The sequence below is a fragment of the Apis laboriosa genome, unplaced genomic scaffold (genome assembly GCF_014066325.1).
Source record: "Apis laboriosa isolate Shangri-la unplaced genomic scaffold, ASM1406632v1 scaffold9_cov152, whole genome shotgun sequence".
NCBI lineage: Eukaryota > Metazoa > Arthropoda > Insecta > Hymenoptera > Apidae > Apis > Apis laboriosa.
This window is the reverse complement of record NW_025224966.1, coordinates 1,304,611-1,317,505: the sequence shown is the minus strand read 5'-3', so window position 1 is coordinate 1,317,505 and position 12,895 is coordinate 1,304,611. Positions and strand designations below refer to the sequence as shown.

Below are 12,895 nucleotides of genomic sequence, written 5' to 3'. Positions count from 1 at the left end.
ACTGTGTAAGGCGTTCCAACGTGTTTGCAATTCGAGCATCGTGACGAAAATTTAGCCGTGAGTCGAGTAGACCGGCTAAATTGTAAGCGGATAGCGCGATACGACACCTCGTTCACCTTCGTACGAATTTCGTAAGGCGGAAAGGGACGGCCACGATTCATCGCTTCCCGACGCGTACGATGATCGTGTATTATCGCGTGAGATTGCGGTTACGAGTTTTTTTTTTCCCCCTTCAAACAGACGGGTATTCTGATATAAATATTACGCACGCATGTATATAAATATACATACAATATAAATAAATAAAAGAAAAAGAAAAAAAAAAGAAAAAAAAACAGAATCTGTTACAAGCTGTTTAAAGAGCGAATTATCGTAAAAAGAAAAAGAATTTTACTGTAGATTATATGGTCGGAATATAATCTGTATTGTTCACCTCGACGTTCTACGTTCATGATACACAAACGCGCGCGGAACGTGCGCGTTTCCGTTGATCCCGAACAGGAAAAAGAGTGTAATCACAACTATTGTTAACCTGATACAGAACAGTGAGTTTTCAGGCATCGTGAAAATGTCTTGTTTTTTTTTTTCTGTGAATTACAATAAACTATTTTATTCTACGTGTTGTTGTTGTATTATCATTGGAAATACATTCCTCCCATCTCACGATCTTCCTCCGTTGAAGATCGTTTCGCGCGGATCCTTAATTTCGATTTATCAAAAATGTATCAAAAATAAATATTTCCTCTCTCTCTCTCATATGAGGTGTGCATTTCTTTTTATTGATCGATTTTTGTCTCATCGCTTTACAGTTTATCGTTTGTCGACGGATCACGTCTTTATCAGTTGCGAAGAAGAAGATCCAATTTAACGAACGCGTTTAATAAGTCTCGTTCAGCCAAGGCAGGTTCGCAAAGATGGTTGGCGAAGGATTTGATAATCGAGGAATGTTTCAATTCGCAAAAACACGCACGAGAACGATCCTTTAACGATGATATAAAAAAATACGTAATAAATTACGAATGAATTAAAGTGATTCTTAAACAACTAACAATATTTGGTCGTTTTTTTTTTTTTTGAAGTGAGATGTAATCGTGATCAACGCGCATCGTGAACAAAGCAACGTTCTTTGAGTCAATTTTCTAGAGCTGGCTACTCTCATCTACACGCTACTTTTTTTTTTTTTTTTTTTTTTTTTTTTTTTTTTTTTTTTTTTTTTTTTTTTTTTTTTTTCTCAAACATTTGATGGAGAGTTCGATGGAGCGTGACACGATGGTAACTTATATTGTACTCTTATTAGCTACCTTATTATACCTAAAGTATAACATCTATAATACAGAATACCGAGCATGCATGCTCGTGATGATATCGCGAACAAATGCGCATTACACGTATACATACTTGAGAATTCACTTTAACGTGCAACGATTTTAAAATTGCCTTCTTTTTTATTCGCCTCTTAATCTCTAAGAGAATACGCGATAGTCTATGTTCGAGAAAACGCGAAACTAATACTGCTCTTATGAAAAAAAAGAAAAAACAAAATGATTGTAATTTTAGAACGATGGATTGTAGAAAAAAAAGAAACAAGAAAAAGAAAACTCCATGTGCTCCATGTTCGAACGATTGTCCTCGAATTACGATATTTGTTTGGATATTATTGATGATCTATCGTGTGAAAAAACCATTCGGTGAAACGTCGAAGTTGTTGCGCAGCCGCGTGACTTTCATCCTGTAAACGTCGGTTCTCGTCCCGCAAACGACGCACTTCGTCCTCCAAGGAAAGCCTTCGACGAGTTTCTCTGGCTACTCTCAGTTCAAGAGTGGACAAATGAGACTGCAAATCCGACACGGAATTTCTGAAACACAGAGAAGACGATCGATCGAAATTGCGCGGATAATATAACAAAAAAAAAAATAGCATCGAAATGAATCATATATATGAATCATGTGAATCAAGAGTTCGAAAGAGAGAGAACGCGAATAGAATAAATAATTAATATATTCGGTATCGTGGCACGGTAATTGCAGATCGCGTCACCAACTTACGCGATGGTATTGCATCCATCGATAAGTCTCTCGTCGGGCCATTCTTGGGCGTGCTGCTTCGATCTAGAATCCACGTGGTGAATTTGTGGCCAACGGTCCACGTCCGTATCGTTATGATTTTTCGCGATGTCTTTGATGGACGGTGTCAAGTTGGCCGATGCTTTGGAAATCGATTGGGGAGGTTTGGTAACGCGCGGTGACAATCTAAATTAAAGAGATTACACACAAACACACGCACATGTGTATTCCACATAGGAAAGGAAAGTTCCAAGATCGTATATCTTTGTACAACATATATATATATATCAAACTTTCTCTCTTACCTCTCTTCCTTCGACAATTTGTTCTCGCTCGGCGCGGGACTCGACGCTGTGCTTGCATTCGAAATAACCGTTGCTGGCCTGGCCATCGTCAAAATCACCTCGGATCCAGTGTTGCCGTTCTCCTGGCCGTTAGCCGGCAACACGGTCAACGCGTTCCCATTACCACCGCACAAATTCTCTCTCGATCTACACCTGTTCTGTATCTCGAGCATATTGTTGTTGTTCATCTTGTTCGGATTCTGATTGGCGATCAACGCATTCCCGGTCACGTTGTTATTCGTTATTATTTGATCATCGTCGCCGATATAATCGGGATTGATCAGTTTCATCAGATCTTCCTGAAGCGTACTCGACGTTAAATTCGCCGAATTTCTGTGCGAATTTCGCACGCCCGGCTTCGGTCTCGGACTCTGATTCCTCGAACCACCGCTCGAAGGCGTTAGATTTCCCCCACGGTGCGATTTGTTCGCTCTTCTCAGCCGGGGTGACACGCTCCCGGATCCGTTCGACAATTCATCCTCGCTCGGTAATGTAGCCACCTCCGGACAATTGACATCGACGATTCTCATTTCGGGGGGGAGACTTGTGGCGAAGTCTTTCGTTTGGCGATACTCGATGTTTATCTTGTGGGGGACGGGCCTCTCGGTGATGGTAGTTTTCAAACACGTAACCTTCTCCCCAACTTTGAACTCGTGCGGCAAATCGTATCGTATGGAGGTGTCCCGATTAGATTCAATTTGATTATCGCCGTGCTTCCTCTCGTTGATATTGATATTGTGTTGACACTCGATTTCATACTTATTCGACACATCCATGTCGTATTTGCTGTTTCGTCTCTCGTATATCTCCTCGGGATAATCGTAATTGATCGTCGACCCTCTCTTAGCCTCGTGGCCCCTTATATCCTGCTCGTATTTGCACGACGTTCTATCCAACAATTTTTCATCCTGCCCGTCGTACTTCGAATTTCTGTCCTGTTTCCCTTCGTGCTCGTATCCTTCGTTGCATCTACCGAGATTGTTATTACTGCTAGACTTTGGAAGACTGTAAGCTGCGTTCTGGGCTAAGGGTAAAGAGTTGGATGCGCTCAACTTTTGATGAGTTACGTAATGCATATCGCTCTTTTGAAGCTCTCTCTGGGACGCGTATAAATTTTCTTGCTTCATCTCGTATTTCTCCTTTTGAAGCTTCACGTAATTAGAGGAGACGTGGTCCTGATTACGATGGGCGTTGTCCAATTGCCTTTGATAATTCTCGTGTCTCATGTTATCCTGTACCACTTTCGGTGACACGTAATTGCCCTCTTTCTGATAATGATCGTGGCCGTGGTGCTTCGAACTCTCGGAAAATTGTTTAGCGCTCGCGTAATGGGACTCTTTATCCTTCTTCTGAGAAGATTTCGAAGCGATCATCTGAAATGATTGCCTAGCTGGAAGCGGTGGTGGGGGAGTGCCGCCATTGGTACGATACCCTGCACTTTCCTGATCCTGCGGTTCCAACAGCTCGTACCTGACCCAGATAAATATCGAGCTTTAAAAATTTATTAATACTCTAATAAAATGTAATGCACGTTATCTTCTTACCAACGATCTTCGTTGCTACTGTGCCCGCTACTACTACTCGTCATCGTGCCTTCCATGGGGAAACGCGGATCGTTGAACGATCTGGAGCTAGATCCTGTCCCATAACCGGAACTGTTGCTCGATCGTGGTGGGCTGAAAGATCTCTCGTACCGTTTCTGATGGGGCATAGCTGCCTGCTGAGTTGGCGTGTTATCCGGACTGGTTACATTTTCGTAATCCCCCTCGTAATTGCTCGACAAGTATTGGCAATTCTGCAGCGTACAGCCTCTGTTTCGCGACGAGAAGGAAAATCTTATAAACGATAAGAATCGACTAATAGAGTAATCGTTCTAGAGATGATTCGCGTCTCACCTCCTTGGATTACCATCGTTATTCGGTGGTATCACAGTGACAGTGACCTGAGCGCTCGTTTTCAACAAATCGACCATCTGGTCGTGGCTCAAAGTGGACACAGCTACTTTGCAGATCTCGACGAGCCTGGATCCCTGCCTCAGCCCCGCTTGCCAGGAGAGCCCCATACTCTCGACCTGCGTTACCACTCCGTCGGGTTGAACGTGAAAACCCAATTGTCCCAAGCTGTTCCTCTTCAAGGATAGTTCGGTGGCCGGTGCTCCTGGTGTTACGGCGCGTAGACGAGCAACTATCTCCATTAACTCGTCCCTTTCCCCGTAATCACCGCGCACGTGAATCGTGATACATTCTCCTTGGTGATAGTACAATCTCAAGCTGAAACGAACAGCTGAATCAATACGTTTCTATATATAAGATAAAAGAATTAAAAAGAATTTGAGAATGTACCTGTTAGTTTGGGCGTGCCATCCCAGCACGCTCACGCATGGAGTGACGAATACAATTTGTCTCGAATGTTCCTCGATCAGGACGATCGTATCTATGCTTACTCCCAGGTAGCAATCCGTGTTCTGATTGCTGTCCTCAAGTATCACCTGCCAGCATATGGCTCCGCGTTGCATCGCGTCGCAGGATAATCTTGGTCGTACCGCAGTTTTCTTCTTGCTGCTGAACGACAGCATAGCTGTACGAAAACATAAGTCGTGGATTGTTCGTTCGAAAGGACGACGAGGTTAAGGTCGAGGATGAGGGGGTCGAGAACGAGATGCGAGGTTACTTACAAAATTTCTGTCCGGTGTCAACCACGGCTGTTGAAGAATAATTCGTTGCGAGATCTTTCAAGTATTCCTGCCTCGTCCTGGTTGCCATGGTTGCGAACTTTTCCGATCTACGACAGAGTGGGGATGGTAAATGTGTTCTGTATAACGTTCCGTGCAAATAGAAGGATACGAAATTGAATTGTATACCTATGCGCAGCATTTTCCGCGTTGATCACTTTTGCCAGGATGAAATCGGCGAATGTTTTCCCCTTGGTAAACGTGGCGCCCTGAGGGACAGGGGGGCCGAAAATCGGCACTTCTTTGCTTCTGGATACCGCCACTCTGTACTGAGTGTTGTCAGAGCATGGATCGACAGCCCTGACCACGATGAAAACGTGTTGGAATTGAGAGCGTATCCTCCGCGGACTGAAAGGCAACGCGCCAGGTTCCTGGAATGAAAACAGCGAGTAAAATAACACGCAACGGTTACTTGTTAACACGTTGACTGCAGCGCCACTCATTGTAAGCTGACGCTTATTTAACTACTTATGAACGATCTTTGTAGGCATTTGGAAAGATATTCTACAGAATAAAACTATTAAATTGTTATAAAAATAATAAAAAAATAATTTACTAAAAAAATTATTTTAAATGTAAAAAATTTTAAAACATTCTATACAAAGCTGAGGTTGATCCGGATAATTTGGACAAAAATTATTGTTGTCTTTTTTAAATTCCTTCGTGCGTTTGATCGGTCTTGTCGTCTTTTATCCGAATAACATAATTTGCATGCAGTCTAATATTTATATCAGAATATAATTAATTATAATAATTAATTAATTATTTTTCCGAACGGCAATATTATGTTGACTCCGTTGAAGGTTTTGACAAGGTTTTATTGTATTTTCGGATAATCTTAACAATTTTGTAGCTAATAATTCTCTAAATATTCTAATTTTGGGGTGTCATGGCGATACGACAATTAGATAGTTTATGAATATATCGTGATCGGACACGATTACCTGCTGTGACATTGTGAGAGATCTTAGTATCTAATAGACAAACCATACGAATAATTTATATACAATTTAATAATTTATATACAATTCATAATTAAGAAGTATATTTGTTATGACTAGTCGAAGGATATTCGACAGTCATATTATAATCCAAATTATCCGAATTAAAATATCCAAAATATATTATATAAATCAATATTACTATTCAATACTATTATCAATAAAAAAATATATTTGTTACGACTAGTTGAAGGATATTCGACAGTCATATTATCCAAATTATAATCCAAATTATCCAAATTAAAAAATATCCAAAATACACTATATAAATCAGTACTACTATTCAATACTATTATCAATAAAAAAAGTATATTTGTTACTAGTCGACAGTTATATTATCCAAATTAAAATATCCAAAATATACTATATAAATCAGTACTACTATTCAATACTATTATCAATAAAAAAGTATATTTGTTACTAGTCGACAGTCATATTATTCAAATTAAAATATCCAAAATATACTATATAAATCAGTACTACTATTCAATACTATTATCAATAAAAAACTATATTTGTTACTAGTCGACAGTCATATTATATCCAAATTAAAATATCCAAAATATACTATATAAATCAGTACTACTATTCAATACTATTATCAATAAAAAAGCATATTTACTACGACTATTCAATACAATTATCAATAAAAAAAGTATATTTGTTACTAGTCGACAGTCATATTATCCAAATTATAATTCAAATTATCCAAATTAAAATATCCAAAATATACTATATAAATCAGTACTACAATTATCAATAAAAAAAGTACATTTGTTACTAGTCGACAGTTATATTATACAAATTATAATCCAAATTATCCAAATTATCCAAATTAAAATATTCAAAATATATAAATCAGTACTACTATTCAATACCATTGTCAATACAATTACTATTATCAATACTTCCATTGCGGACAATAATAATGGAAACAAATGATGCGAGACGTCATTCTTGCGACCATCAGACTCGCATTACTAAAATATCGGATATAGAAGTATATGGAATACGCTTGATACAACGGCGTGCCTGAAGGAGATTTCGTTAGAAACGCGCGTGTCAGTCAACGTGTCAACGGTGATCGGCTCGAGATCGTGTATGGAGAAACGGGGTACCGTTTCTCTTACCTGAAAAACGATCGTGACTATGTCGTTTCCAATATGCCTCTTTCTGAGCAACTGTTGCCTGTTGTTCGGAGTGAACGGTAGCATGGTCGACACGTGAAACGTCACTTCCGCCCCTCTGTAGGTCGCGGCAACCGCGTGGGTGCCGGTTGAGTCGGTCCTCGTGTCCAGGCCCGCCTTATACCCCTCGAACCCCCTTAACCTTATTCTTTGGCCGATCGTGTCGAGAAATTCGAGGAAGGCGGGCCCCGCGTGTTGATTGTTGTACATCTCCTCCTCGGTTCTTTGGCCGGACCTACAGTACAGGACACCGACTTTGTACTTGTTGGACAACCCCTGCTCGTCCAGTCTGGCCAGTGCCTCTTCGGCGGCGGCCGTCCCCGAGCGGAGGCAGCCGAGTTGCACCTCGGGCGCGACCAATTCCAACAGCTCCCTGGTGGGCACCCTGCCCTGCGGCCTTATGCCGCCCAACGCCTCCTCCGGGACGGAGCCGCGGAGCGTAAGCAGCTCCGACGTGCGCACGATTATCCTGTACTGGTTCGTGTCCTTTCGAATACTGATGGCTACGGGGCCCAACTGCTCGTCCATACCGAACCAATTCTGATGCTCTCGGCCTGGAAAGGGACACGACGATGATCTCGAATCCACCAGGTGGAGGCTTTTTATTATTGCTTACCGAGGAAATACCGTCTGTAATAATGAGCACCCTCGTCGACGCTCTCGATAGGGAGCGGCCGTTTCTGAAGGGGGCAAGTGTGCTTCCAGGAGGTTTCCCCGGGCCCAGGTTCCAAAACGGCGACGCCGTACGACAGGGACGGTCTGTGAACTCCGTTGCCCGGGGAGCATCGAGTCAGCCCCACCTCCCGCTCCCCCTCGCCACCGATCTCGTTTCGAAAGAAGGGGCACGACTCCAACAAGTCGTTACCTATATGTATATATATATATATAATTATAAAAATATGTAAAATGATATGTAAGAATGTGTAAAATTTTCGACTCGAAACTTGATTTATTAGATTGGAGAATGATAATGAGGGAGGGTCTTCTTTCGTGCTCACCTCTGCCATCGCCGGCATCTTCCTCGGGGGTTTCGTCGGGTGTCGACGCTCTGAAGGAGCTCGCGGCCGAGGCGCCGGTCGCGGTGTTCCTTCTGCGCGCGAGAAGGATGCCCCTCAGCTTGGCAGCGTAGCCGAGATTGGCTGTGAGCGATTGGCAATCGTAATGGGCGAACGCCCGCCTTCTGTGCCTCTCCTCGACGTCGGCCGAAACGACGGGGCTGCCGCAGCTGCTCTCCTCCATGGCGCGTGGCGCCGCCTTAGCTCCCCACAGTCTGTGCAATTTCAATCGTAATTTCGGGCTGGAGTTGCCGGTCGGGCCGCATACTTCGTCCACGTCGACCGATTGGCCGTCGGGGACGCGTCTCAGGTACTCCACGCCGACTGAATTCCGTTGATCGGGCGTCGACGAGGCCACCGACGCGGACGGCCTCAAGTCTTGAAGCATAGCGAAGAGATTTTCCCCGATCATCACTCCCGATTGTGCCACTACGTCGATGCTTCCTGAAATTAAAATCGTATAATTTGACATGCGCGTTTCTCTTTAATTTGCTCAAATATTTGATGCGAGTATCTTAAATAAATATCTGTGGTGGTTAATCGAGGTTACCGTGAGATCCATACTCCCTACGCAGGGGAGTCTCCGGCACTCGAGAGGCAGGGTCTGGACTGTGAGGAAGCTCCAAGCTCGAATTGGACCTGTGAAGGGCCAATCCACGACCCACGCGGCTGCTCGGCCCTCCGCTGCTACCTCCGCTGCTTCCACCGCCGCCGCCTCCACCTCCTCCGCCGCCACTGTGTATCGATAGGCTTGCGATCATCTCTTCATTCTGTCGAAAAACGATCGATCAACATCGAGAGAGGCGAAAACGTGAGAAGGAATATTTTTGTTTTAACGGAAATTACGTGGCTGGGTTACGGAAAGAAACTTGGAAGAGACGTGGTCGATCACGTGCGTCGCGTGAGATTTACGTGTTAAGATAATGGTAGAAGCGGCGCTATCAACGAAACGTAAAGTAGGACGTTTAATTAGAAGCGTCTACAGCCCTTCCCATTTACGCGTTCACGCGAGAATACGCCTACGCATCTAGACCGTGTCTCGTGGGTTTTGTACTCTTGAGTCATTTTTTTGCCGAGGAAACGGCATTTACGCTATACTAGGCCTTGCAGCGATTAGTAGCAATGTAGACGTTAATTTAACACGCGATAAAATTGTCTGAAACTAAATTGTTTTACAAAAATATTTTTGTTTTCGTAGTTTTCAGTATCGCGTACGTATAAAAGTTTAGCATATACGTATATAAGATTTTGAAGCGTGACTCAATCCAGCATCGTTATTGCAAGAAGATGCGTGGAAGGAAAGAAGCGTGGCAATCGGTGAATCGCGGCATTTACAGTCGTACCGTTGCCCGACTCTCCAAATGTGTTCGGTGAATGGGCGATTTTCCATTGTTAAAGAGAGAACCGGTACCTCGTAGCTCGTACGCGACCAACGATCGAAACTTGGATTAATCGATGACGCGCATGCGCGTCTCCTTCGCGTCCTCTCGCGGATCTCGAACGCAACGAGCGGCATTTGTCGGTGAATTCGAACAACGCGAAGATGACAGAGGCGTTGGCGTCGGCTGTGAAGGCCAACATTCCTCTTGTAATCGAGAACGAATCGAGAACAGAAGAGAAGGAAATATTGCGCATTTTCGACGCTGTCGAGTGCGGGTAATAACGAATGTAATCCATGCGAGCACAAGAGTCTAACGGGATGACAAGAAACGAAGTAGTTCGAAGGCATTTGGCATGAATGATCATGGTCACGCGTTGCCCTGTGGCCCGCTGCATTCCGCGCATTTCGCGCGCGTCGATTTATCGCTCGTGTTTTTCCGCCTTCTTTTCGGCTCTGTTCGGTTGGTGCATGCAGCGCGATTCGTTTCAAAAATCGAAACGAATAGCGACCGTGAAATATCTCTCGCTCGTTTTCGCTTGAAATAACGAAAGGATCTCGTAGGCAAGCGTGCACCTATGCTCTCCCCTTTTTTTCCAACCAGATTACACCGTGCGAAAGTTCTCAGAATTCTGCACGGTTCGTTCGGTCCGACGTCACGCTCCTCGTTGCGCGTATTCATTTTCGGATTAGATCGAAAACGTGTGTATCGAGGTAACATGCGTAATGTTAAGGATGACACGCGGCACGGCACATTTTAGCATCCTCGCGAACAATAACGGGATGGAAATACGTAGATAGAGGAGAAAAGGATGCCGTGAACCGTGCGACGACTGCTGTCACCGGAAGTCATTCGTGACTGTACCGGAAGATGTACGGTTTTTTGTTTTCGTAATATTTATCATTATGTAAATTAGATAGATAGAACGAAAGTGTTTCTTCGAGATCGATACTACTCGTATTCAATTCAAAGAATCGATGTTATCTCTTATAAACCGAAAAAGAGATATCTTCCGAGAACACACAACGATTCGACGAGGATTGATTCTCGAATACAGACGCACATCCAAATATTTTCAACGAACGAATCGTCGAAAGATGAAACTTGGTTCGGACGTTCACTGCTCGAGTATCGGATTCTCTCAGAGCGTTGGGTTGAGGCGCGTCGTCAAAAACGAGACCGAAATCACAGATGCACAGGTGAACTTGTACGACGACTTTTACATACGCTCGTTGCATTGTGGGAACGTTCGAGATGCGTGTAACCGCAGAACCATCGTTCATCGGTTGTATTCGCTTGCACGTGATCATATGAAAGTAAAACGTCAGAACCCGGTTCCTTGTATCGTTACAGTGTAGTTTTTTCGAGATGACCAACGAGACCCTCACTCTCTTCCATCGTTTTATCTTTTCTTCCAACTCCAAAACGACCAAAGATCGATCATTTGAATTGGATATTATAAATAAAAGAAGCAAGATATAGTTACCTGTTTTGTAAGAGCAGAATCACGATACGATACAATATATATATATACACTTAATCCGATAAATTACAATTTTTCGTCGAGTTTATCGTTCTCGTGATAAAATTGAAATGATATCGGACGCGAGCGATATAGGTAACATACGATACGATAAACAAACGTTTTCGTTAAAGATAAATCGCGAAATCGTTCAAGAGATCGTCGAGTAAGTTCTAACGATCGATCGATCGAAAGGGAATATATATCCTCGGTTACGTCATACGATGGTATTATAAATTCGACGAGTTCAACGAGGCGGCACGCGACGAAATAAAAACGCGGATATGCGACTGAAAACGCGTATACATAACGCGTAGTAAATTCGAATAGGTGTTGCGCGAAACAGAACAGCCGATCATCCGAACTAGTTATGCAAATGTTTTGGCATTCTTTGCTTTGCGGTCTACGAGCGTATCGCGAAGTAAGCCGCGCGAAGAATGCCCCCGATCTTTCTTCCCCATTTATATTTTTCCACGTTTCTCCTCTCCGGAGAAGGTAAGCGATGGAAACAACGTTGTACTCGCGTTACTCGTTGGAAATTTTTCTTCTCGATTTCTCCAAGGGTGACCAAGAAAAGACGCCTTTTCGCTCGCGTTCGCGAGCAATATCGAGAAGCATAGCTGCGAGCAAACTTGTGGAAATAAGTTAAACATCAAGTTGGCGATAATATTACAGGCTTCTTTTCTCTGGGAATTGAGGAACAATTGCTTTTTTTTTTCCTCCCCCCATCTTTTTTTCACAACAATTGCTGTCAAGAGAATTTTCCGTGAGGTAGAAGGTGGGTTGTGGAAAGGAATCGCGCATTTTTCACGAATCCCTCGAGCGTGAATACGCAACCGTATAAAGCCACTCCGGATAGAAATATTATTTTCGCCCCTTTCTGGGATCGTAAACGAGGTTGTCGGCGAGAGATCGTAATAACATCGAGCACCATTTACCGTGGAAAAACACTCGTTTTTTCTTCACCCGGCTTCCGCTCGTTGATTACGAGATGCAACTCGGTACGCCAGCCAACGAGTAATTATTTCTTTCTTTCTTTCTTTCTTTTTTTTAATCGTGCGAATTCATCGAACGAATTCATCGAAGGAGAGTTGGCCACGATTGAAGGTGGCTCTCTCCTAACGACCACGAAACCTTTTTACTCGCCGAGTTTTCATTTCGATCGTTCCAATCATCCGAGGATCATCGAGAATCTTACAGAGAAAAAAGAGAAAGAGAGAGTGTGTGTGAAAACACGCAACACGCGATAGACACAATCGCATTAAATTATATTCTCGCTCGCGAAGAACAAAAAGGGAGATTACTTTCAACGTATCTCTCTACGTCCTTAATAAAATGAGCCTCCAAGTAGCATAATCCTCCGATCGATAAGCGATCGAGCCCTCGATCGAACAAAATCTCGATCGGTCCCTCGCAAGGAATGAAAAGAGGAATGGAAATTCTTCTTGTCATCCACGTGGCACTCGTTCAACAGGAATGGAAGCAGGGGGAAATAAATCTGAGGCAAGGGCGTAAAACGGAAGAGGAGAGGGAGCAGAGGAAAAAGGGATTCGGGACAACGAACTTGCCACCGGCCTCTCTCTCTCTCTCTCTCTCTCTCTCTCTCTCTCTC

At 43.4% G+C, this 12,895-nt stretch overlaps 1 protein-coding gene across 3 annotated transcripts in view; it reads right to left on the bottom strand.

The window, feature by feature from the left end:
• Positions 1-746: 746 nt before the first annotated feature.
• LOC122719737 (signal-induced proliferation-associated 1-like protein 2) overlaps positions 747-12,895 on the bottom strand; it is a 28,518-nt gene continuing 16,369 nt past the window's right edge. The window contains exons 1-13 of one of the 3 annotated variants that reach the window (XM_043945850.1): positions 11,248-11,405; positions 8,933-9,152; positions 8,326-8,826; positions 7,944-8,192; positions 7,271-7,881; positions 5,269-5,510; positions 5,083-5,189; positions 4,751-4,985; positions 4,304-4,678; positions 3,953-4,219; positions 2,370-3,878; positions 2,047-2,250; positions 748-1,856 (exon numbers count right to left, since the gene is read on the bottom strand). In XM_043945850.1, the coding sequence (XP_043801785.1) occupies positions 1,655-1,856; positions 2,047-2,250; positions 2,370-3,878; positions 3,953-4,219; positions 4,304-4,678; positions 4,751-4,985; positions 5,083-5,189; positions 5,269-5,510; positions 7,271-7,881; positions 7,944-8,192; positions 8,326-8,826; positions 8,933-9,143 (4,713 nt within the window). In that variant the 5' untranslated portion in view covers positions 9,144-9,152; positions 11,248-11,405 and the 3' untranslated portion in view covers positions 748-1,654. Of the gene's footprint in view, positions 1,857-2,046; positions 2,251-2,369; positions 3,879-3,952; positions 4,220-4,303; positions 4,679-4,750; positions 4,986-5,082; positions 5,190-5,268; positions 5,511-7,270; positions 7,882-7,943; positions 8,193-8,325; positions 8,827-8,932; positions 9,153-11,247; positions 11,406-12,895 lie in introns of those variants that run through there. The other 2 variants (XM_043945849.1, XM_043945851.1) reach the window with 2 other exon arrangements.